General features: G+C 40.0%; 1 protein-coding gene across 4 annotated transcripts in view; it reads left to right on the forward strand.

The window, feature by feature from the left end:
- PARD3B (par-3 family cell polarity regulator beta) overlaps positions 1-27,629 on the forward strand; it is a 1,797,179-nt gene that overhangs the window by 1,092,513 nt on the left and 677,037 nt on the right. For all 4 annotated transcript variants that reach the window (XM_089670923.1, XM_089670934.1, XM_089670945.1 and 1 more), the window contains one exon: positions 19,555-19,842. In XM_089670923.1, the coding sequence (XP_089527049.1) occupies positions 19,555-19,842 (288 nt within the window). The remainder of the gene's footprint in view (positions 1-19,554; positions 19,843-27,629) is intronic.

Below are 27,629 nucleotides of genomic sequence, written 5' to 3' on the forward strand. Positions count from 1 at the left end.
GAAAAACTGATTTTACCAGAAGTTATCTGATCCTGCCACCTACGCTGAGCTAGGTTTTATGAGGTTACAATTCTTTCAATTCCTGGGAGAGCTGCCTTATCTCCTTACGAGGTGTGAAATGTTACAGCTTCTGGGACAGTGAGTCTCCAATTCTCTTAGGACAGCTGAGTTATCCTGGCCTAGGTGATAAAGGCTACACTTCCACAGACTGCTAGGCACAGAACTAGGTGCCTTGGCCTGTCAGTGACCCATAACCAGCCACATCTGTCACTGTGCCTCTCAGGAAGGGAGGGGGTAGGAATGAAGAGAGAAAATGGTGAAGCTTAACAAAATGGTAGGGTCGCGTCCATCTCTGATGCGCAAGTTTGCGACAACCAGTGCATAGTTTGGAGGGGAGGGGAAGGTGCCAGTAGAGATGGAGAGATTGAAGATTGAGTAAGGGAGCATACGATAGAGGAAGAGGGTGACTGTGGTAGTTGCAAGGGAATGAGGAAGGTGGGTTTCTGAGAAAGGTTTGGTGTCCTCATCTGTAGTAACAAGTCAAAAAAGTAAAGTATTGAAAGTATTAGACAGAGTATGTTAAGTAAGGTAGATATCTATGCAGTGGAGAAATCTTGTTTTTGAACTGATTGTCAATCTCTTGACCAGTGAGTGAGTTACTAGTAGGAGGTGGTGGGGGACAAAGTAGAGCATCAAAGGCAGAGCAGAGCCAGTGAGGACTAGATGAGGCAGGTTTATATAGGGTGAAGGCTTGAAGGGACTTGCTCCAGTGCAGGGTTCTGTCTCGTGGGATTTCTGATGTTATTAGTCTGTACAGTGAAAATGAGAGTGAACTGTTGTAGATGGAAATGGCCAGGTCTGGGCATGACAGAGGTGAGAATTTATCATTGAGATGTTCGGTAGCAGAATTGAGAAGAGGCGGGATAGAGTGGCGAAGGCTGCTATGGTTAATTATTTATATATACAGTATCTTGTGACAGTGCTAAAGAGCTCTGGAGTGTTGACTGAGTCTAGAAAACTAGGTATTTGGTTTCCACTGGGTTTTGTAACTCCGGAACAGGGTCTGAAGGCTTAAAAGTGTCTTGGGTGGGGCAAAGACTTTTTTTTCAATTTTTATTAGAGCCCAGCAAGCTGTGAGTGTGTGCAGGGGTGCACACTTGTTATAGTTGATGCTTGGGTAAATTTCAGGGCTCCAGTCAGGAGAAAGGTGTGCTCCCATTTGCAAACAGGTGTGCATTCCAGTTAAGATACACAGATGCTCTACTTAAGAGAGAGCACTTCATGCTGAAGGAGAGATTACATGTCCATTGGGCTAAGAGAGTTGAGGTAGCTTATAGAGTCTGGGAGACTGTGAGAGTCAGGACAACTAGGTGAGTCCAGGAAACTGAGGGAATCTGTAAGTCTTGGAGGAGTGAATCCCTCTTGATTGGTCAGTAGTGGGTTGATACAGCAGGGAGCTGCGACTACTGGCTGAATGAGCCAGGTAAGATGACTTGAGAGACCAGTGTAAAGAACAGCAGTGCTGCTGACCAGTGAGCCAGGTGGCACTTTCATCATCTGTTTTGCTTTCTGAAACTGAAATTCTCTTTGTGGGCAACTGTTTTTGAACTTTTGTTTTAACTAAAAGCGGGCTGCAAGGCCGTAAAAATCAGTTTTGACTAACGTGGACTCACTAAAAAAATGCTGGAACCCCCATGTCACTACATGTGTTTGTGTGTGTGTGTGTGTGTGTGTATATATATATATATATATATATATATATATATTTACATACTGTACATAAGCCCTTTAAGTTAAAGGAAACCTGCTTATCTTTTTAGCTACCTCAATATTTTCTGAATCACTGCCCCAGAACTAGTCTGCAGATCAAAACTTTGACTCTGTTTCACTGGTTTGCATTTTCTGGAAAAATCCAGCAATGGCAGCTTCCATGTCTTTCTAAGCACAGGTTTCCTTTAAAAATACCATATAATTGTGGCCATGTGTCTAATACAAAGTATTAATGTTTCTGCAAGTCATGGTCCATATATATATGGTTAAGATTTTTTTTTAATCTTAGTAAGATGAAAGATAAAATTAGATGTTTAAGCATATCATTTTTTAAGATAATTTAAAATTCATCTTTTTCATGAATATATTTATCCTCTACTTTCTTACCCATTATTAACATGCTGACAAAGTGTCACAGGAGTCTGTTATTAAACACTGACTTGTGCACTCTTCCTGCTGTCATTGTATTAAATGAAAACTTATCTAACCCTTCCAGTTGATCGCTTTTGTTTATTCAGATCCATCCTGCGTGCTGACTTCTTTTTGTAGGCACACGTGAAATTAGTCTGATCTGCTTGTTGAACAGGCTGTGTGTGTGTTTATTTGCAAGGCTTCACAGTTCAGGATAAGAGATAGTTGAATGCTTCCACCTACGATTGATTACAGATTCTGGTCTGTAAAGGATGTTTTGTGGAAAAAAGGTGTTTCATAAAAAGTTGCCCTGTAGCATTTCACTGCTTGGGAATTTCTTTTGAAGTACGTCTGATTTATTTCCTGTTCTGTCCAACAATATTTCTCTTCCCCTAATGAAATTGCCCAACACTCACTATGTGGTATTGTCATTATGTGCAAATTTAATTACATCTATAGTCTACTTGAGATGGTAGGGAGCTCTTGGTGAGATCCAGTTCCTGAATAAATGGGATACTGGATAGTGTACATGTAGTGGTCTTTCAAGTTGTAGCTAAATCAACTTAATTGCTTTCTTTAAAAGAGTATTGGAGCATTTGGAACTTTTCTATGCATTCTCTGCATGGATAATTATATAAGGAAAGGGGATTCATCCTTAAAGCTGAACTCAGTCAGATATATAGAGCATATAAATGAATGCAGCTATGTACATTGTATTCTTTATTAAATCATTACCTGTATTTTTATTGTAACCAACGTAAGTGCTTGAATTCTGCTTCGTAGTACCCTCTTGAAACTCTCTATACAACAGTACTGGATTCCTTAACTCCAAGTACTGTCTTCCAACCTAGCTGTACTGTGTGAGGGGCTGTAAATCTCAGAACTGGATGGGCAGGCATATACATAGTTCATGTGTGTACTTTGTTGTTTGCCTTTACATGGTTATTGAAATGGAGCTACAACCCTTTAAGGTAACCTTTATATGTCCTTTGAGCTAGTTGGTTAGTTCATTTCATGCACCATATACACTGTAGATATGTTCCCCATAAAAACACATATGCAATACAGGAAGATTTCCCCATAGGTATATCTATTTAAAGGATAGGTTCCCCTTTTAAAAAAATTATTATTTTGCAGACCTGTAAAGCATTGCACCCATGATCATCAAATTGCTGATGCAGACTTCTGCAGACTATCTGTGTAGCTGTCAGCCTGTACCTCCTGATATTGGCAGGCAGTTACTAAATGACAGGAAGATCAATAAACTACCTAGAGTGCCCTGGTAGTTCATTGAGAAATCCAAGCTGTCAGCCACAAAGGCTGACATAACTTTGTAGTTCATTGATTCCCAGAACTCTGTGAATCAATGATGCAGCCATGTGGGGTGGAGCCCTTCACGGCTGTGCTTTTTTTGAATTGTGACAGCGAGTATGGGAAGAAGATCCCCTGCCTGCTGTCACAGGGAGGGGGGATTGGAGGGAGAGCAGACACCTAAATGTAGGTGCTACATTTTACAAAGTTGGACTTTAAAGACCATGCAATTGCAGAAAAATATCTGTTGATCTGCCAGAAATGCATTCATCTACTAGGTCCTGTGGAAGGCTGACAAGATGCAGCTTTTTTTGTGGACAGAGTGATTCCAGCTCAATTTTCTTTTACCAAACTACTCAAATCCATCCCTCATCCTATTCTTCACAACATACTATGACAGACTATTTATGGTCTATTGTATTTTGCTACTGATATAATTGCTTCAAAGAAAGTAAACCTGTGCCATTAGACTTTTATGGCTGTGTTCGCTCAACAATATGTAATTTTTGGAAGAAGCCAGGGGCTTTAACAACTGTTTGTGTCTCAGGGGCCTCTAGCATAGAGTTCACAGGTAAAGCTTGTTACACTATACCTGTTTGTCCATATACAAAAATGGTTTGTGACACCTCAGTGAAATAAAAAAGGTTCATAGAACATAAACATTAAAGTGATGGCAACATTTCTAATGGTGCCAGGTGTGAGCACCTGAATAAAAAATGATTATCCATTTAAGCGCAGGGTTTTTTTCATATTCTAGGTGTGAACACCTGCCAATTGTGAGGGGATCCCTCTCATTCTGTTTGATTTCTCATTTATCAAACACTATGGAGAATGCTACAGTAGAAAAGAACAACAGGGAACATACCTGATGGAGGAGGAGATATAAAGCTATAAGGTGCATGAGATCTCTGATGAGAAATACTGTATGTCACCAACACACCAGGGATTCTCCAAAAGGGTCCAAAGCTTTATTCAGCAGTCTCATCATATTTACAAAGGCAATGTTTCTGAGCCTCACAGATCCTCTTCATCAGGCAGGTGACCAATGAAGGTGTCCTGCGTGGCTCTCAAATGTTGCCTTTTTAAAAGGATGTCACTGCTAAAGCTTTAAACCCTTTTGGAGAGTCCCTGGTGTGCTGGTGACATATTTTCTGCTTCGAATGTCTATGGTTTCCAGCTGGTGGTCGCTGCAGCACCCAGTGACTTCTAACAGCCATTTCCAGGAATGTGTGCATTGGGAATATTACGATTAGATCTCTGATGGGGGAACTAAGCCAGCAGGTATCTCACACCACCCGACTCCACCATTAACTGGAGGGACTGGCTCTAATTTTGAATCCTGTTAGTTTTAAAAGTATCCCATTTAATTCTGTAAAAATATATTTACTGAGAGTTGATTTTAGGATAGCTAGAACAGTGAAGCTTGCATACTTGTTGAAGTTCTGAAATATGATGTACCACATATTTTTGGAAAGAGTATTGCATAGAATTTTGTCCTTGTATTATGAAGTACTTTGGACATCTGTTTTATAGAATGTCTATAAAGCATGCTGCCAATGACAGGGATTTTTTCTACAGAATAAAACACAGATTAATGAATGCATGTGTTTTTTGCAATGACAGAGATGGAAAAATTATGGTCCTGGGAAAGCAATTTCAGTTCCTCGCTTGGAGAACAATAGCTTTTGGCAGAGTCAAATCACAAGGCCAAGATGTATTGCATGTTTCAGGAAACAATGGTTTGGAGTAGAAAACACAATTGCATAGTGATTACACCATAGTTTAGAAACAGGAACAGTTTTTAGGTAAATTAACCATACAAAGACTCTTGCATGTCTTGATGGTGTATTGGCACAGAAGAAATAATTAGAGTTATTATAAAAGAACTATTGGATTATTGATCATGATATGTTGCTTTGCTTCTGGAGATATTGATGGAAAAGTGTGACAAAAAACTATAGTACTGAAAGAGCACACAAAGCAACAAAGCAGTTAGGAGGGAGATGGGTAGAGGATGCATCAGAAAAGACAAAGGAGCAGGGAATCTGGGCCTTAAACATGCCAGCATTCAAAATATGGGCATTTGGGGCTATTCACACAGAGAAAACAAAAATGTCATTCTGACACACACTTAAATGTTTATTACTTATAGTACCCAAATCCTGGTGTCTTTCCTCACTGTGGGTTTGCTCTATCCATAATTTCTCTCCAACTCCAATGCTTTCCTTTGTTCACCCAAGAGTCTCTTACCTGTCCATTGTGCTTCAAGCCTTCTAGTTGATGAAGTGGATTCATGTGAGTACAGTATATAGGCTGCCATTGTGATGTTCTTTGCACATTTCTTAGTATATTTTATGTGGCTGTCTGTGCAAGTTGGATCCTATCTTTGTATTTAAAAAAATGCTAGAGGAAATGCATCCATGGCCATCATTTGGATAGGCTCACATTGTAAACTGACATAGCTGGCAACTAGACAGATCTAGTGCACATTTTTACTTGATCTTTTATAAATGGTCTTGATGCAAGGCATCCAATGTAACTTACAGATATAACCCATGCAGTTAGGGTCCACAGTTCTAGTGCTACAATTTACTATGCTGGTATGTAGAAGAGGAACAATGTCAAGGGTTGTGCTGAGGTGTATTTAGAAAAATGCAGTAGCTGTGAATGAAAGTAACTGTTCTATACCTTCAAAATTCAGTAGATAGCAGTGCAGATTGTAATGGAAGGTTGGATCTTCCTGATCTGTACTAATATTGGCAAGAAAAACAGAATTGTGATGACCACCAACATCTTTAACTGTGAACCTTGCTGTTTTATATAGTGTTGGCTTATGAACAGTTTTTTGTTTCCCAAGTATCAGGGTTGTAATTGTGTTTTTGAGGGGACTGCTGAGTTATGTTCAACATTTATATTGTTTTATATGTTAGACCTTTCCTAGTCCCAATATTCAGCAGTCGCCGTAGCAGCAGACTTAGAACTGCAGGGCAACCCAGAAACTAGTAGTAAAATTCATATAGTTTGTGTAACGGGGTTAGCTCTGCAGCGGGTGTGTGAGAAAAAAACATTAAAAAAAAGAAACATAAAAATAAATCCTTGACAACTTGGTCACTTACTATACACACAGCTTCCCTCGCTATCAACTAGGTGCAGCTTTGCATTGCACTCAGTCCCTATCTCCCTGTTATTTAGAGGCTGGCTACACAGGCGTTTGTCTCACCGCACAGACAGATATGAAGCTCCCCAGTCTACTCAGGCACAGAACTGGTTCCAGGATGGAGCAACTCCCTAAGCAGGCTGGGAAGTTTTATAGAGGCCCTAATGAGCACACTTGCTTAAGCTGGGCGCATTACCTCACTGCTGAAGGGCTCAGCAATTCCCTGTAGTGGAGCAAATCCACATAGAGTCTGAATTTCGGACAAATGTACGCCATCCTGGACGCAACCAGGTAATTTTACCTGCCTACTGTCACATTTATAAAAACTGACTATAGTGTATCTAAAGTGCAACTTTCCATGAAAGGTAGTGAGAGAGTCACTTGCGTGGCACTGGCATGAGATATGCAGTTCAGCTATGTAGCTTGACTTTGTGATGCAACTGAGATAATCTGCCATAGAAAAAATAACAGCATCTGTACTATGATGGTTAAATTATAGCAGCAAACTGTGTCAGTAGTGTTCCAGAGTATGCCAATTGCATGCGGTATAGTTAGATTCCTATCTTTAAAGGACAATAACTATATTAGGGACAAAATTAAGACATGCTTAGTAGTGTAAGGGATGGTGGACTCCACAACTCTTATCCACTTTGCTTCAGAATCAGTGTGGGTTGTGATACACACTCTTTTCAGGCAATACAGCAGAAGATGACTCTCTTGCAACCTGAAGTCAGAACTGATTGTTTCAGGACTCATTTACCATGATGACCACATCCTTTCCATGTCCTCTTTGCCAGCTAAGGACATAGTAAAATCAGTTTAAAATAATGGCTTTTACAGAAGGAGGGTGAGCAGCGGGGAATGTTGTAAAGCATTGGCCTACAGTGTAAGTTGGGCATAAACAGGTAAATAAAGCCAGCGATACATTAATCAAAATTTGTCCGGTTCAGCAGGGGCTAGCCATTATTCGATCCATGCATGGGCAGGCTGATTGTAACCTGACATCAACACTAACTGTTGATGGGGGAATTGAGTGATTTTCTTTCCTTTCACCAATGGTGGAAGAAAAGAAAATCAAGTTATCTATGTGCTGCTTTACTTTTAGAACAGTTAGGCCTCTATGTCCTTTCAAATATGCCAGGGTTGAGGACTCCTAACCTTGAAGATCACCCTAACTGATATTGAACTCATTGTTTGCAGTAGAAAAGGATTGTCATGATGGAGACAGAGGTAGGTTTCTGTTTCTAGGTAGTAGAGTGGCACAAGGCCTTGACAGGTTGTTGTTTAAATTGTCATCACAGTAGCAGTGGCAGTAGGACTGTCCACTGCAGCATATTTTGCCAACATCTACAAGATTTTTTACATTGCAAGTTTAGGAATTTGTTCTTGTTGTATGAGAGTATGTGATGATGAACATCAAATAAGAATGTGTAGACTACAGGTGCCCATGTATTTCTAATTACTACCATAAGCATATAACAATATTTTTACTATATCTTTTAATACTGATGAGCACTAGCTATAAAATTCCCCGAATGAATATTTTGGCTCAGGCAGCACAAAACTTAAAATAAAAAAATTCCTGCTGACACTGCTGCTTGGCTGTCTACAATACACTTCCTCTACTGTGCTATGGAACTTTTGGCAGAACAGGAAGTGCACTTTCACACCCATCCGATGGAGACACACAAAGTTAAGGTAAGTGACCTTGGACCTTTTCTCTTTTTTCTAAATCCCAGAAGACCTGTTTGCATCCTTTCCAGATCATCCTGCCAGACTTCCATCTGTCAAACCTCTTCAATTAACATTTAAACACACATCTCCATGTCCCAAAACAAACACAATCTGTATGCTATTAGTTTTTTTTTTGTGATATGCTACAACAAAGAGAATTCCCAGTGCCATTCTTAGAATCAATCAGCTAGTGTGTTTTTTAGTTACAATTTTCTTTCCTAGAGATGCAGAAATAGCTATTTAATGACCATTTTCTGTATGTGTTTGGAATTCATGTATTCATGATATATTTAGTTTAAAAAGTATCCATTTTATTTTACAAGGCTTGCAATGCTTATATATTAATGATTGGCAGGTATTGTAAAACCCTCTTGTCACTGCTTGCATTGGCAATTCACAATGTGGTCAAGAACCTATGGGATTCTACCATTACATGTTGGTACCTTGTTAAACAATGTCAACATGATGTATCCAATGAATTTTGATATATTATCCATGTTACATTTTGCTTCTAGTGCTCACACTCTTACGCTTGAGTCAATATTAGCTTGGCTGGGGTTCATGGCCAGACTTTGTAAAGAATGTTTCCATTTAAAGTCAGTAGGAACAGGACAGCAACTGTAATTGTGTTTGATGAGTTACTACAATTCTCTAGTAATAGGGTCACCTTAAAGTGGTTCCTCTAAGGACTGTACACGTATGCATTGACATACTAACTGTATTTTAAACCCTACCTACACACTACATTTTTGATTAAAATTATGAAATGAAATTAATACAAATAATATGTGCTAATTTAAAGACATGACAGTTCTGCTCAGTCCAGGAGTTCTGCAAACCCAAGCTGTGCAATGACATATCCAAAGAGGGCAGGTTTACGATAGCCGAAGTGGACTGAATGATGGATTGAAAGATGTTGGTCATCATCCAACCTGGAAGCCTGGTAACATCTGGTGGTAGAAAGGAGTTACAACTGGGGGCAGCTCCAGACTGAAGATGTGTATTGCAGCAAATGCTGCTTTTGTTATTTTTACTTTTCCTGGACATTTTATATTTTTTTAAACTGGTTTTAAACATTAATTGTTTAAAGAGGAACTTCACTCAACCCTTTCCCCCTTTACCTGTTTTGTTGGCCTCACTTCAAAATAATAGGTGAGAATTATGGTGGGGTGAACCTGCCATGAAAAAAAGTATAATACCATAAATAAACCAGACTCGCAAAGACAGGAAGACAGATATTTGGAGCAACAGTGCAATGCATTACAGGGCTCCAGCTGTTTGTTTGCAATGGGATACTATTGTTTCTATCCTCCACTGGTTGGAAGCTTGGGTTCTGTTTATTGCATTTTTACTATATTCTTTAATAATTTCAAGATGGAGTTAATAATTTCCATCTTGAAAAAAACCATAGGCAGGCTGCTATAGAATATCAATACTTACCTGTCCAGCAGGTAGTGAGTCAAATCTTCTTTTTCCTTAGGAGATACCAGTCACATAGTTAACTGTTTGCAGGAATGCCTGATAACATGTTTTCTGATGCCCATTGTGTCGGCTGCTACACAATTGTGGCATAATGGTTGGCAGAAGAAACCGCACATTGCATCATAAGGCTAGTATCTCCTGAACAAAAGGAAGATTTAAATTCTCACCCACTGGACAGGTAAGTATTGATCTTTTTCTTTAGCAGCCTACTCTTGGTGAGTATTTTTCACCTCATATTGAAGCTGCAATTGGCTACCTATTTTTAAAAATGCTAATGCCCGGCTGTCTCTAGTTCCATTGCAGTCTACCTCACTAGCACACCACAAACATGCAGATCATAATCTACATGGTTGTTTCAAGTCAGGTCAAATCTGGATACCTATTTGTCAGTGACTTAAAAAGTACAGAAACCATTTATGACAATTGAATATCTTGTATTTTCAGGAGATAAGACCGGTTTTCTTTTAGGCCCTGTTCACTCCTTTGTGCTTTGACATTATATGCATTGGTGCACTGAAATGCTATTTATTTTACCATACCACGTGTTGTGGTACTCTGTAAGGAAAAAAAATGCAGCGGGTATGATTTTGTGGTGTATTAGGTTGCCTACTAAAATTAATGAGCTGCCAACTCTTGTTAATGTACAACATAACTGCACTGCAATGGACCTGACTAGTATGAATAGGTGGCTGTTTCCAATATGTAGTTCCATGTATTTTGTCTTTTTAGGTTCGCATAGCAGTATAAGGCCTTATGCACACTGGATATTGTTAATGCTGCTCTTAGGTTTTCTGCTTCTAATTGCACCTGAGCCTGGGTTCACATATGTGCGGTGATTCGCACAGGAACCGCATCTCATTCGTGTGCGGTACAATTGGAGCCATACATTTTGTATGGCTCTTTTTGCACCGCACCCACACCAAAAACATGCAGGACCCTTTTTTGGGTCTGCACTAGAATCGGATCACATAGATATTCACACCTATGCAATCTGATTCTGCACAACGCACCATGTTTTGCTGACCGCTTTTGGGGTGTTGTTAACTTAACATACACACCCGCAGCGGTTCACATGAATAGGGCGAGATTCTGATGTGGTGCGGAATTCATGCTGAAAATGCATCAGTGTGAACCCGGGCTGAATGTTAGCCTATGTTTCCTTGCACACATAGGCATTTAGAGGCAGAAAAAACCCCCACTGCCAGTGCATCCAGGAGCAAGGGCGTTTTGGCAGAAAAAATGCTTGACGTGTGTAAACGTGTCTAAATGCGTGTTACGCTGGATGCATTTAGCGCTTAAGTGGTAATTCATTTCAATGACCAGAATAAATAATTATTTTGGTCACTAAAATGAACTGGCGTTTAAGCGCTTGACATGCCTAAACACGCTACACGCATTTACAAGCATCAAGTATTTTTTCTGCCAAAAAATGCAGCTGCCAGGAGGAAAAGTGTTTGAGAGAGCTGGACAAAGACCCAGCATGAATGAGGCCTAAAGGTAAGAAGCCAGAGAGCTGTACACCATTAAATAGGTCTGCAGCTGATACATTTAAAAGACCAATTGGCTGTGTAGTCTGGAAATGAATCTTGTGTTCTATACAGCCTCACATTTTAAACAAATTCTGCACTCTCCAGCTTTATTTTATTTATTTATTATTTTGTCTGTGACAGTATTCTTCTTCAGTCTCCCTCATGTCAACAACAATGTAAACTTTATATAACAATACTTACAAGGAAAGAGAGAGATCCATTTCATAGAAAAACATCTGTGTATTCAAAAGCTGATAGCTGCTGTTACAGCGGCTCAGACATTTTTTCCCTTTTATTTAGTGAATGTTAACTGATACTGAGCAACTGAAGATCACTTTTTTAATCATTCTCATATGACTGAAAGATTAAACAGATTCTTGACCTGAGAGGAACCTTGACAACAAAAGGATTCTTTTCAGTGGAATGCTCTTGCAAGATGAATTCCAAGGATTGCTTTAAGCATCCTGTGCCAGACATATACACCGAGGTCTATTGTGTGTGTGGAGTCTGATGCAATGGTTATGTTGTATATACAAATGTTTTCCGGATTTGCACTCTACCCTATAAAAAAAAATAAAAGCATCACATAATGAAAGGTGTATTGTTTAGAAGTGTGCGTCAGGTTACAGTTGTGCCGAGAATTAAGGTCTTCGATTTGGATAACAACAGCATACTTGTATACTAAATCATGTTAACTTTGTCCTTTGCAGATTAGAAAGGTTTCTGACTGTCTACATTAACAAAAAAACTTTCTCAGTGTCTTTTCTTTTGACTTTGGACTTTCAGGGGAGAAAGTGTGACTTTTTGTGTCTAGGGTGTTGCAGTATTGTTTCAGTGTATATTTTGGGTGAACCGAATTTCTGTTATTGCATTAACACAAAAAGTCTATTTTTTATTTGAATAAATATGTTTCCTGTAGGACAAGCTTTCTTGAAATTCTGTCCATAAGTGGCTCACCACTGTTTCATCCAGTTGCTTATATTGCTTATGCATGCGGGCATGAAAAACACTTTCTTTTTATCTGTTTAGCATGTTTTTTTTTTAACCTCTTCTGGCCAGCACGCATATCTGCGGCCACCCGGCAGGTGGATTTTAATGCCAAGAGGCCGCATATATGCATCCCAAACATAAACAGTGCTGTGCTAAGAACGCACACGCTTCTGGCACAGCTACCAGTGGGTAACGGAAAGCTGCCAATGTCTACTTGCCATCAGGAGCTTTCCGATCAAGTGACCGCTGTTACCACCAATCATGGCGGTCACATGATCAGAAAGCCTGCCTCCACTTCCCGGCATCAAGAATGTCTTAAAGAGCCGGGTGGTGGAGGCTGGAAGGGATTAAGGATCTGAACACAACATATAGTTTTCTATGGGCCCATGTAGACAGCTGTGTAAAGATTGGTAAACTTGCACTATGTATAGATCCATAAAAAAAATCTTTATCTATTCCTGAGTAAGAACCGTATTTTATGGTACATGCATGTAAACGTCTGTGATAATGTTTGTATGCATACAGCACAAATGCACCCTATTGGAGCTGCCTGTGTCCTAGCAACAGAACAATGCTAGAATCCTTCCTTTGGAAGTAACCTGTATCCAAACAACAAATGGACACTAAGCGGTAGAAGCAGCCTGTATCCAAGCAACAAATGGACACTAGGCAGTAGAAGCAGCTTTTATCCAAGCAACAAATGGACGCTAGGTGATAGAAGCAGCTTGTATCCAAACAACAAATGGACACTAGGCGGTAGAAGCAGCTTTTATCCAAGCAACAAATGGACGCTAGGTGATAGAAGCAGCTTGTATCCAAACAACAAATGGACACTAGGCGGTAGAAGCAGCCTGTATCCAAGCAACAAATGGACACTAGGCGGTAGAAGCAGCTTGTATCCAAACAACAAATGGACACTAGGCGGTAGAAGCAGCTTGTATCCAAGCAACAAATGGACGCCAAGCGGTAGAAGCAGCTTGTATCCAAACAACAAATGGACGCTAGGCGGTAGAAGCAGCCTGTATCCAAGCAACAAATGGACGCTAGGCGGTAGAAGCAGCCTGTATCCAAGCAACAAATGGACGCTAGGCGGTAGAAGCAGCCCGTATCCAAGCAACAAATGGACGCTAGGCGGTAGAAGCAGCCTGTATCCAAGCAACAAATGAACACTAGGCGGTAGAAGCAGCCTGTATCCAAGCAACAAATGGACACTAGGTGATAGAAGCAGCCTGTATCCAAGCAACAAGTGGACACTATGCGGTAGAAGCAGCCTGTAGCCAAGCAACAAATGGATGCTAGGCGGTAGAAGCAGCCTGTATCCAAGCAACAAATGGACGCTAGGCGGTAGAAGCAGCCTGTATCCAAGCAACAAATGGACGCTAGGCGGTAGAAGCAGCCTGTATCCAAGCAACAAATGAACACTAGGTGGTAGAAGCAGCCTGTATCTAAGCAACAAATGGACACTAGGTGATAGAAGCAGCCTGTATCCAAGCAACAAGTGGACACTACGCGGTAGAAGCAGCCTGTATCCAAGCAACAAATGGACACTAGGTGATAGAAGCAGCCTGTATCCAAGCAACAAGTGGACACTACGCGGTAGAAGCAGCTTGCATCCTAGTAACAAAAGGACAACAGGCATCAGAAGCCACCTGTGTTCTACAGGAGGCCATTTACGCCTTACTGCTGTATGCATGTAAGTGTTTCTCAAATGTTGCATGCAAACAGCATCCAAAGCGCTTATTATGTAGGATCTTGCTGCCAGTTTCTGCCAACAAGTTCCTGATGCTAGGTGCCATATTTCTATATTGCTGTGTACATGTAACCAATGGTATTTTGTGATATCTTTTTTGTAGAACTTTTATTATATATTACTTTTGGAATGCAATAATTGTGTAGGTGCAGTGTGGTGCGGTGGCGGTAAACACAGAGGCCCGGAGTGCAGTAACTGATGTATTGAGGAACTTACAAATAGCACAACAACCTGGCAGGAGACTCACCCGACTAGAAACTTAGAGTCTATGCAGCAGAAAGTCCGTGGTAGCAGGCCCAAAATGAAAACAGCATTTGCCAAGGGGGGTGGAATATGGCCTGGTCGGTTCCATCAAAAAGGGAGCCTGTTGAAGGTCAGATGTAGGCCATGATCTTTCCCTACTCCTTCAGAACCTCTCCCTGCTGCTTGTGCTGTCCCTAACAGGTTTGCTCTTCCTTTTCCTTCACTAGCCACAAATGTGTGCCAAAACCTTCGGGAAGGGACTTAAAAAGACCCTGACTGGAATGCTGCTCCAGGGAACCGAGGGAGCCATAGAGAAACCAAGTTTCCCTTGACTTCCCCTTCAGCTGCAGTGGAGAAAATGGACTGCGCCTGCCTACACAGTGATCCCAGTTTCTAATACTGTTTTGAATATCTCAATAAAATGAGCCTTCCTTTTTCTGTCGTATCTAATAGTACCTGTGTATAGAGGCTGTTGCATGCTCTTTATTGCTTTTTACCCTGCCACAATTTTGGAGTAAACATAGATAGCAACTGTGAAAGTCAGATATCCATAGCAGCCTGCCTGTGTAGTAATTCTGTCTGGATACAGTTACAGAATCCCTGGAATTATTTTTTTCTACCAGGTTCCTCAACAATCCGTAACACATGAAAAAACACGTAGGTTGTATTTAACAACACAGCACGCCATGCACAGAGCATTCACATCTGTGCATTGTGGTACATTATAGTGCAGGAGTGTTTCTGTTAACTGTATATTTGCATGGAGGGTTATGCAGAATGAATGACAGCACACATCAATAGCTTGTTAATGTAACACATAGATGAGAATCCAGTAGATAGGGTTTGTTCTACAAATATAGTAATTATAAACTTTTATTAAAATATTTAATACAAAGTTATATCTGTTGGGGACTTTGTGGTGGGTAGCACTCCTGTTGAGATGTTCCCACTCTCCCAGTTCAATTCCTTTATTATTTATTCTGTGATATGGAACTAGCAGCAAAAGGTGCTAGAGCATGCATAGGTGGTGCGCAGTACCCAAAACTCTCAAATGGACAGTGACAATTCATGGTAGGGAGAGTTCCCTAGCAGCTAACAGTTAGATTTTGGACTTTTACAGACTTTTGGGATAGCACTTTTTTGGGGGGCTGGGGTATGACTTTTTTGGTTACTTATCATGTCAGAGATAGTTTCCCTGTTGGAGTATCGAAGGAAACAAAACAGGATCAAACTCCACCTGTAATTAATATGTCAATTTTGGGGGCTACTGACCCTTAAAGTGGATGTAAAGGCTGAAGGCTTTTTACCTTCATTCATTTTATGCATGAAGGTAAAAAACCTTCTCTGTGTTGTTCCCTCCACAGCCCCCCTAATACTCACTTGAGCCCGCTCTTGATCCAATGATGTGCACGAGAGCCTCGGCTGTCCCAGGACTCTCTCTTCCCATTGGCTGAAACACAGTACTGGGAGCTATTGGTTCCCACTGCAGTCAAACACAGCTAGTGAGCCAAAGAGGAGAGAGAGCGGAGGGCAGGCCAAACCACGGTTCTGTGTATGGATTGGGGCTTGGGAGCATGCATGCACCAGTGCTCCCATAGGAAGTGGCTTGCTATTAGAGGGCACTGACCAAGGTGAAGAAGCCAGGAGCGTCGGTGGAGTACCCAAGAAGAGGAGAAACAGGGCTGTTCTGTGCAAAACCACTGCACAGGGCAGGTAAGTATGGCGTGTATTTTTTTTAAATGAACCTAACTTTTAATATCACTTTAAAAAAACAAGTGTTTCAGAACTGTCTGCACGTTTCAGTTATTGTTTAATTAGGGGTGTTATTGTGTTGAATGAACTACCACGCCAGACATACAGTTTATGCACCTATGATTTCAGCATTGTGAATGTCTACCAATAATAGCTACTATTATAAAAAAGTTATTTATTCGATCTTGAGCAAAAGTCCATTAAGTAAACAATGATCATTGAGAGAATCAACAAATCAGTAAGTGGTATGCCAATATATGTTGCCATGCCTGCATGTTGCCTTGAAATAGTCTTCAATGTAATTTTGTGGAGATTCCCCCCCGAGGACGTGCCTTCAAAACAACTTCTCTTGCTTGCAAGCAACTGGGGAGAAATTCTCACCTTTATGTATTTTTAATATCACTTTCCCAGGCAGCTTGTTTTAGTTTGTCTGAATGAGACGCTGTGCTGTTGAAGCATACTAGAAACCAGTATATTATAAAGGGAATTAATGAGTTAGACAAATATTGGCCAGGATATTAGGCATTATATCCTTCCTTCCCTTAGGTCTTATTACGTCTAATGTTCTCAAATCTGCCCTAGTCACTAGTGACAGTATTAAGAGCAGATTGCCATTTCCTGTAATTTGCTAGTCTAATTAATTTAATGTACTATTACGTTAATTTATATTTTTATCTGGTCTTGTGTGCTTCAAGGATAATCTAGTATTGGATGATAGATGCTAGCCATTTGTCTTTTTTATGAACAATGCTTTTTGTAGGTATGGACAGATTCCTATGGTATAACATATACAAGCTGCACAGTGTAATAATGGTCATACATGTAACAACAACATACTGATTATGGAATCAGTTTTTTCCACATGTTGTTTAAATCAAAAACAATAGTTTAGCACAACAAAGAAAAAATCAGTTTGATAGATTTGATTTGCATTTCCTTGATGACTGATTGTTTTATCTTGGATGTAAGCAATAGTTCATTGATCCAATTGTCTCATAAAAACAAAATTCTCATATAAACTCTTAATGTAATTCAGAAAGTCACTTTCAATATTTTTATATCTGTATCTTCTATTAGAATAATACCTGGTGATCCTGCCATTAGGGTCATTTTCAGGCACTTCCTTTTACATTGTGACAGCACTTCCAGTTGTGCTCCTCTGTTGTGACTATGTCACATGAACTTTCAACAAAGACTACAAGTGGCTGTTTTAACACAAGTTATTCAGGTTTGGCCCACTGTTGTCATCAGGAAACCTCTGAAAAATGCTACGTAGTCATCGCTGCTGTGCATGCATGCAGATAGGAGAGGGGTTGCAAAGAGACTACAGGAGATCAGGAGAACTGAGATTCAAAAATGATTAAAAGTGATAGCAAGTATTTTATTTAAACAAAAATGGTACTTGTTTATAATATTCTGTGCTTTATCAAACTATATGTCATTCAGATATGGCTTATATCTATGTTAAAATGTGTCTTTGGAAAGAATTAAGCAGAGTTTGAACCTCTGTTAGAATGTCATTGCCATGTCTAAGTTGGGGAGATTCACCCTCTCTATTTGTGCTGGTGGACAGGAGGTAATTCTTGAGGGCAAGAGAGCACATCTTATATTTACAGTCAGGTCCATAAATATTGGGACATCGACACAATTCTAACATTTTTGGCTCTATACACCACCACAATGGATTTGAAATGACACAAACAAGATGTGCTTTAACTGCAGACTGTCAGCTTTAATTTGAGGGTATTTACATCCAAATCAGGTGAACGGTATAGGAATTACAACAGTTTGCATATGTGCCTTCCACTTGTTAAGGGACCAAAAGTAATCAGACAAATGGCTTCTCAGCTGTTCCATGGACAGGTGTGTGTTATTCCCTCATTATCCCAATTACATTGAACAGATAAAAGGTCCAGAGTTCATTTCAAGTGTGCTATTTGCATTTGGAATCTGTTGCTGTCAACTCTCAAGATGAGATCCAAAGAGCTGTCACTATCAGTAAAGCAAGCCATCATTAGGCTGAAAAAACAAAACAAACCCATCAAAGAGATAGCAAAAACATTAGGCGTGGCCAAAACAACTGTTTGGAACATTCTTAAAAAGAAGGAACGCACCGGTGAGCTCAGCAACACCAAAGGACCCGGAAGACAACTGTGGTGGATGACCGAAGATTTTTTTTCCCTGGTGAAGAAAACACCCTTCACAACAGTTGGCCAGATCAAGAACACTCTCCAGGAGGTAGGTGTATGTGTGTCAAAGTCAACAATCAAGAGAAGACTTCACCAGAGTGAATACAGAGGGTTCACCACAAGATGTAAACCATTGGTGAGCCTCAAAAACAGGAAGGCCAGATTAGAGTTTGCCAAACAACATCTAAAAAAGCCTTCACAATTCTGGAACAACATCCTATGGACAGATGAGACCAAGATCAACTTGTACCAGAGTGATGGGAAGAGAAGAGTATGGAGAAGGAAAGGAACTGCTCATGATCCTAAGCATACCACCTCATCAGTGAAGCATGGTGGTGGTAGTGCCATGGCGTGGGCATGTATGGCTGCCAATGGAACTGGTTCTCTTGTATTTATTGATGATGTGACTGCTGACAAAAGTAGCGGGATGAATTCTGAAGTGATATTATCTGCTCATATTCAGCCAAATGCTTCAGAACTCATTGGACGCCGCTTCACAGTGCAGATGGACAATGACCCAAAGTATACTGCAAAAGCAACCAAAGAATTTTTTAAGGGAAAGAAGTGGAATGTTATGCAATGGCCAAGTCAATCACCTGACCTGAATCTGATTGAGCATGCATTTCACTTGCTGAAGACAAAACTGAAGGGAAAATGCCCCAAGAACAAGCAGGAACTGAAGACAGTTGCAGTAGAAGCCTGGCAGAGCATCACCAGGGATGAAACCCAGCGTCTGGTGATGTCTATGTGTTCCAGACTCCAGGCTGTAATTGACTGCAAAGGATTTGCAACGAAGTATTAAAAAGTGAAAGTTTGATTTCTGATTATTATTCTGTCCCATTACTTTTGGTCCCTTAACAAGTGGGAGGCACATATGCAAACTGTTGTAATTCCTACACCGTTCACCTGATGTAAATACCCTCAAATTAAAGCTGACAGTCTGCAGTTAAAGCACATCTTGTTTGTTTCATTTCAAATCCATTGTGGTGGTGTATAGAGCCAAAAATGTTAGAATTGTGTCGATGTCCCAATATTTATGGACCTGATTGTACCTCTTTTTTTGAGGGAAAACAAAATATCATATGTACAGGCCAGTAGAGGTTTTTAGTACGTAGCTGTCAATGAACACATGCTTCCCTTTATCCGGTTATATCATTGTAGTATCATAGGTAATTACATAGCAAAGTATGTTAACCCATTAAAAAGGTTAATCATTATTTTTTTTTTTCCCCTCAGGATAAATTCAAAGCATCAAGAAATACGTGAAAAACAGGCAAAAGTGTTTTTTGACCTCAGTGCAAGTCATGCCATGGAGGATGACGACATGGACCCTAATTATGCCAAGATAAACCACTTTAGGGAGGCACCTCCAGGCTATAGCTCCCAGAGGCCTTATTCCCCTCCAGTGCTTGGGGCTTATAGCTACGCAAGGGACCCACTTGCTCCTGCTTCAGAGAGGGACCAAGTTCAAGACCTTTATGCTAAAATAAACAAGAAGCAGCAGGCACAGGAAACAGATGACAGGTAATAACCACTACCAAACACATCTGATCACTCCTTGGTCCTTGATGGCTCCATGCTCATTAAATGAAGTTGTATGAAAAATTGCATATGATTACACGTTACCTTTTATCAACCGCTGTGAGGAATCATGCCGTTTCAATTAGCCTGGGGGAAGATAGCATTTGTATCCTGGATCTAAGCTTTGCTCACAAGACTGATTACCCTTCTAAGTCTTCGCTGTAGCCGAGTAGGGAGGAAGCAGCAGTGTTTAATCCATGTGCCCATTTAAAATGGGTTAATGATTGTGAAAGCAGTCATAAAATACCAAACCTAAGCAATCACTGCTAAAAATAATGGCAAATTCCTGTTGCGGTGTGACAGGGAAACTCTCTATCTTGTGTTCCTCACAGTGAAGTGTTACTATATATTGGTCCAGGAAACAAAATGGACGTGACCGGGGCATTCCAATCTCTGTTATAAAATCATTTTGTTATCAATGCATGTGTGTTTGGCTTGGACAGACATACTGTGTATTTTCATTTCTTTCTTTTGTGGAATCGAAAGTGGGTTACAAACTACTGCATGTTGTATTTTCTCTAACCATTAAGGTTATGAATGTTTCCAAAGAATGTATAATAAAGACAACTGTGTTGGGGAAAAGACATTCAATTTATTCACTGCCGCTGGATTGATTAGCTGCTTTTTGAATATTATCCCGCTAAGCACCCAGCCATTTGTGGATATTTATAAGCTGCCAACAAAAGGCTTGATTTTTAGTCATGATAAAAAAGACTGTGCTGGTTACAAAGCAAAACAAATCACCCTTTATACCTGCGGCTTCTGAAAATCTATCTTTCTTTATTCTTGAGGGCATTCCATGTATAGTGTTTGCTTGTTGTAAACTCCTCCATAAATATCTAGATAAAAACATGATAGTATTTAAAGGGGAACACCACAAAGCTGCTCTCTACTTCGCTTTGGGAGACAAGTGTAATCTGTAAATTATATTTACTTTTGTCTTTCACTGGAAATGTGGAAGAAAATACCGGCTTCCTCTGCAGCCACTGTCTGAAACTTCAAATCCTAGAGCTATTGTTTGACATAATTATCCCCATGGAATTCTACTGGGCCAACTAATTCAGTTCAAACAATTCAGTGAAGATTGACAAGAAGTGTGCTGTCAGCGACTGACCTGTAGGGGGAGCAAGTTTTTTCTACTGCAGTTCAGTGGAGGTCACAAGGAGGTAAGAATGACTTACAAATTATACTTACCTCCTCACTGCAGAGAGCACATTTGTGAAGTTCTTCAGTAAAAGCACTGATTAAGGGTATATTCACACCAGATGTGGTGGGACTGTGTTGGGTGACTATCCCAGCACAGTCCCACAGCATGAACAAGGCAAAATGCCTTGTCTCCTATGTGCCCGATATCCATCCCTGCATTGTGGTGCTGTGTGGGCACAATGCGCTGATAAAAAGTACTTCATGTGCAGTGTGGTTAGAGGTAATCCACTGGCGTGTCCGACAATTGAACTTTATGAGATGTCTTTGTGAGATCTCAATAAAGTTCATATAAAAAAGGAAAACAGTGTGGTCTGCTAAGATCAGTGCATCTTCACTGTGCTCATTTCAGTCGGGTCGCACTGCATACCAGCCGCTGAAAAAAGAATTTAATTCACTGTTTTCGACTGCCACAGTTTTTATTATTAATATACTATAAATTTAGATTTTCAAGCAATCCACTAGCCCTCATCATCATAGATATTTGTTAATAATGTCTCAAATTGACCATAATAATAATAATATTGGGATAACTGTGTACAGAATTATTTTTTAGATTGTATTGTTCTGCTATCATGTTTGCTTTCTAGATTCATATACCACTTAATGGTATGCAATGCCACATAATGATCACAACATAAAATGCTCTTTTTGTAGCCATTACACCTCTTAGTTTTTTTTTTTATGTGATCTGTACATATACTGTGAAAAACAAGAATAGGTCAGTCCTTTGGTTTACCAAATATCAGGGAATCAGGAAGTATATCTTTCACAACATTAACTTTCTTTTAACTTTCATACATCAAGCCTACCTCTTATGATCATTCATTACCAATATAATTTCAATTTACCAGCATTATTTCCTTGCTAGCAATGGCCATCTAATGACTAAACCCTATTTCTACTGACATATTTCTAGTTTAAATCTAACATACATTGGTGGAGGATTGATACAGGTACAGTTGTGTCCAAAATTATTCAACCCCCACTGAAATTGAGTGTTTTGGCCAGTTTGACATTGCTTTTGATCATTCAGTCATCTTGCTTACATTTACATTAAAGAGGCACTTGTAGGTCAGACAAATATAACATAACAGTTATAATGAAATAACCACAAATGTCTTTTCTGTGCTCACAGCATTATCAGTTTTATTCAACCCCCAAGTGACATTCAATCTTAGTACTTAGTACAGCATCCTTTTACAGTTATAACAGCTTTTAAACGTGAAGCATAGCTTGACACAAGTGTCTTGCAGCGATCTACGGGTATCTTCGCCCATTCTTCATGGGCAAAGGCCTCCAGTTCAGTCACATTCTTAGGCTTGCGCACTGCAACTGCTTTCTTTAAGTCCCACCAGAGGTTCTCAATCGGATTTAAGTCTGGTGACTGCGATGGCCACTCCAAAATGTTCCAGCCTTTCCTCTGCAACCATGCTCTAGTGGACTTGGAGGTATGCTTGGGATCATTGTCCTGTTGAAAGGTCCAACGTCTCCCAAGCCTCAGGTGTGTGACGGACTGCATCACGTTTCCATCCAATATCTCCTGGTACTGAAGAGAATTCATGGTACCTTGCACACGCTGAAGCTTCCCTGTACCTGCAGAAGCAAAACAGCCCCAAAGCATGATTGACCCTCCACCATGCTTCACAGTAGGCAAGGTGTTCTTTTCATCATAGGCCTTGTTCTTCCTCCTCCAAACATAGCGTTGATCCATGGGCCCAAACAGTTCTAATTTTGTTTCATCAGTCCACAGAACACTATCCCACAACTTTTGTGGTTTGTCCACATGGCTTTTGGCATACTGCAGTCGACTCTTCTTATTCTTTGGAGACAGCAAGGGGGTACGCCTGGGAGTTCTGGCACGGAGGCCTTCATTACGCAGTGTGCGTCTTATTGTCTGGGCTGAAACTTCTGTACCCACATCTGACAAATCTTTTCTCAGTTCCTCAGCAGTCACACGGGGACTTCTCTCCACTCTACGCTTCAGGTAGCGCACAGCAGTCGAAGTCAGCATCTTCTTTCTGCCACGACCAGGTAGCGTTTCAACAGTGCCCTTTGCCTTGAATTTGCGAATGATGCTTCCTAAGGTGTCTCTTGGTATGTTTAACATCTTTGCAATCTTCTTATAGCCATTGCCCTTCCTGTGAAGAGAAATCACCTCTTCTCTTGTCTTCCTGGACCATTCTCTTGCCTTCACCATGTTTGTAACCACACCAGTAAATGTCTAGAAGGAGCTGAGTATCACAGTCATTTTAAAGCTGCCTAATTGGTGCTTATTATGCTTGATTGCTGCTCGGTGACATCCACAGGTGTTTTCAATACCTGATGGAAAGCACCTGTATGAACCTCTGTTCTTCAGAGTGGTAGTCTTTAAGGGGTTGAATAATTGTGGCAATGAAGAAACCACATAAGAACCATTTACTACTGTATTACATAAACAATTGATGTCATTTTAGTTGCATTTGGGTAGTTACAACGTCCTTGTAGGATTTGATTCTGAATACAATTCCAAATGTACACTATAGTCCCTAAACCCCTTTACAGCATTGGGGGTTGAATAATTTTGGACACAACTGTACTAATGGAATCAATGCCTCCATACTACCTAAAAGTCACTTTAATAGTGTAACATGGGCAGTTGATGAGCTGCCTGCATGCGCACGTAGATTGTTCAAGAACTTAACCCCATCTGCTGCCACTCTCCATTGTTGACTAGCAAGCTCATATCTACTGTACTACCTGTCAAGCACTTTTACAGTGACCTCAGAATAATGTGATTTTTTTACACAACATTCTACATTAAGTATTTGAGCAAATAGAGAACTAACGGGTTTGTTCAACAAGGCAATCCAACACAATGGTAATATGCAATGTGAACAGCTGATCATAATTCATATTGTTGTTGTGGGATGACTTATATAACTTTGGGTTTTTGGCTATTCCACTATGCACATTACAATTGCTAATTGCACTGCCTTGTTGAATACACTAATTGAATAAAGTTCATATAAGAATGAAGTCCTAGATGAGACCTCCGTAGTAGAAGCAAACTTTTCATAGGTTGAAGCTGTAATTATAAGAATTAGGTACTCAGTTCATTAGGAACAGTAGTTGGTATATATTTTACATGATGTAAATTAAGATTAATTGGGCATCAAAATCATTAGCCTGTGTTGATTCCTATTGTATTAAGTCACTGTGCCTTTACTGTAAAATAATGTATTTATCACATTTGTATGCTATGATTCAAATGATTCACAGTAAAGCTAAATATACATGTTGCTTTGTTTGCAAAGTTCCATTTTCAATTGTTTCACGTTGACATCATACCTTATCATGCATGAAATGTGTCCTGAAAATTTGCTATAATTTGTCTAATTGATTTGTGGCTTCAGACTGCTTGCGTTGCTGAGTAGATTCTTGGAATCAGTGTTTGATTAGCTAATGCCTAGAAGATACTGATTGGATCATGGCTGTCAGCATTATGATTGATCACATTGTAAAAGACTTGCTTTTCTCTGTGAATACATTTTGTGTTTGTCAAATCAGCAAAATAAATTCTGGTAATATTTAAAGTGGTTTATTTAGTTATCTCTGTTTCTGCAGACAATTTGATAAAGTTGGTAATTTATTTCATATTTATGTTTAACATATACATAGTAAAAATGATGCACAGTAGTAGATTTTTGTTTAACCTTTCATAGTTTTTTTTATAAAATGAAGAATTCTATTGAATCCAACCAGAAAACCGAACAGTACAGACTAATGACCATGATAATCAATGGTCCCATACATCCCAACTCCAAAAGGTGTCCAGCAAAACAAAAACCAAAATCCAAAATACAGATACATAACCAGTGATAGGCTAATCAAAGAGCAATGTAAAGCCTCAACCATAGCAACATATGGAACACAGAATAGTATTGTCCATCGATTATTGGCTGCATGGGAGGAAACCTTTCATAGTTTTTAATTGTAACTGTGATTAATGTAATTGTTATACCTGCAGGCCATTAGCGCTACCCCCCAAAGCTTGGTAGAAAAACTTGCCCGCGTAGCTTTTCCCCATCCTACCTTGTTTCTAATATGCTCCAGTAGTTTGGTATTAACCCCCAGCATCACAGGAGCCAACACTCTTCCTCATTCAAAATTCCATGCATGCATGGTGCACTCTCTCTCTCTTCCCCTGTTGCAGCAATACAGAGTTCAGCTAATGCTACAGAAGAGGAAGAGAGAGTGCACCATGTATGTATGGGATTTTAAGTGATTGAGAATGCTCTCTTCTGTAATGCTGAGGGTGAGCACTCCAGGCATTGGGGGTGGGGTTGTCGCAAACGGTGTACAGATATGGCAATTACATTAATCAACATTTTTCAAAGCTGCACATTTTCAATTATTTACTGGGGCTCCTGGCTGAAAAGGCCATTATCCTGAAAAGGTGGACTTAGCTTTTAATGTACAATTAAGTATTTACATATTCTTAAAACGCACAGTGAATAAGCTTTAAAAGGGGAAGGGAGCAGGATGAGCTGAACTGCTGCAGCAAAAGCTTGAACTGCTTCAGGGCTTCTACTGTGAACTTTGGAAATGAGTTGTGACACAGTGTCTGCAGCTACAAGGGTCAGGAAAGACTTGTTTTAACCACGTGCCCTCCAGAGGATTTACTCCCCTTCCTGACCATGCCATTTTTTGTGATACGGTGCTGCGTTACATTTAACCGACAATTGCGCGGTCATGCAACACTGTACATAAATACAATTTGTGTAATTTTTTCCCACAAATAGAGCTTTCTTTCTGTGGTATTTGATCACCTCTGCGGTTTTTATTTTTTAAACAAAAAAAGGCTGACAATTTGGAAAAAATAAAGCACTACTTTTGACTTTTTGCCATAAAGCATATCCAATAAAAAAATGTAAAAAATAAAATTTCATCATAATTTTAGGCCAAAATGTATTCTGCTACATGGGTTTTCTAAAAAAAATTCCCACTACGTGTAAATTTATTGGGTTACGTGAAAGTTATAGCATCTACAAATGGCGGTATATATACTAAAATTTTTATTTTTTATACTAGTAATGGCGGCGATCAGCAACTTATTTCGGGACTGCGGCGGGCATTCTGACACTGGGTGGGAACTGACTAACTGCCACTGACATACCCAGTGATACTAATATAGCAATCAGTGCTAATTAAAAAGCACTGATACTGAGCAGAAAGGGGTTAACATCTGGGGCAATCAAAGGGTTTACTGTGTACTGTCTGTGTTTTACTATGTGCTCTGTGTTTTACTTTGGAGACATGCTGTTTTGTACCTCTCTGCTGTGCAGAGAGATCCAACACAGCATGTCCATGCTGACAGGAGAGAGACCTGTGTTGTCTACACACAGGTCTCTCCCCTGTCAGCTTTCCCCGATGATCGACAGGTGCCGGCAGGAAATCACTGGCCAGGACCCGGTGATTGACATCCCTAGCTGTCAATGGCGGCGCAGGTAGGGCAGCGTGGGTGCACCCCCTACCCGGAAGTGCAAATCACACATATATATATGTATACACACACGTGAGTGATTTTGCGCAGCCCTGCCACCCTGTAGCAGTATTTCTGCTATAGGAGGCGGGCAAGCCGTTAAAGTGGTTCTAAGGCATAACCATTTTTGCATTAATAAATTCCCTGCATTAAGGTATAAAATGTTTAGGTAGTAGTATCCCCTTCACCCTCCGTTATACTTACCTGAGCCCTCACTCGGTCCAGTGCTGTGTTCATCTGTAGGTGCTCTCCCTACTCTCACAGGCTTTTCCATTGGCTCCTGCTTCAAATTCAGCATGAATAAAAACAAAAATAAAATTGTGCGGTGCCAATGTGCTAAATAGAATACAAAAGCTGCTGCAGACACGTGTTATGTGTGTTCTCATAAAGTAATACACAAGTGAATAAAAATGTTGCACTGCTGAAAAACAAACAATATTGTGAAACTAAACAGTAAATAAATCTAAAAACAAAACTCCAAATGGGACTATAGTCCACAAAGATAATGATAGAAAAAGTTCTTCAAAAATCCCAGCAAGAGTAGAGCATTTTCCTACTGGCGACTGAACCCAGACTCCCAGTGCTGCAAGGTTTCATCTAGGTTAGTGCCAGGGTTCGTGTTTGGGTCAAGGTTAGAGTATTTTTGTTTTGTTTTTTTTAATAGTATCAGTGTCACTTAGTGGCAGGATAAAAAGAAGCAAAATGCACACTACTGTTTCTGGGCCATACTACGGGTACAAACAACCTCTAACATACATATCGGCAGGAGAAATTATTTTGGGTTGTTATTTGGTAGGTTATGGTAGTATAAAGAAATATACTGCTAAATTTAAAATTTATTTTTTTTACTATTTTGGGCCAATTTTCCTTTGATTAAAAAAAAATTAGGTATCCATTACCATTTACCATCAAATGAAAGCCCAATTTGTCCTGAAAAAAACCCAAGGTATAATCCATCCGGATGCACAAAGTAGTTGTGATGATATGTTCGGTTTTGCTAACA

This window comes from Staurois parvus, unplaced genomic scaffold, assembly GCF_062004578.1.
Source record: "Staurois parvus isolate SC_StPar_1 unplaced genomic scaffold, SC_StPar_1.0 ptg000011l, whole genome shotgun sequence".
NCBI lineage: Eukaryota > Metazoa > Chordata > Amphibia > Anura > Ranidae > Staurois > Staurois parvus.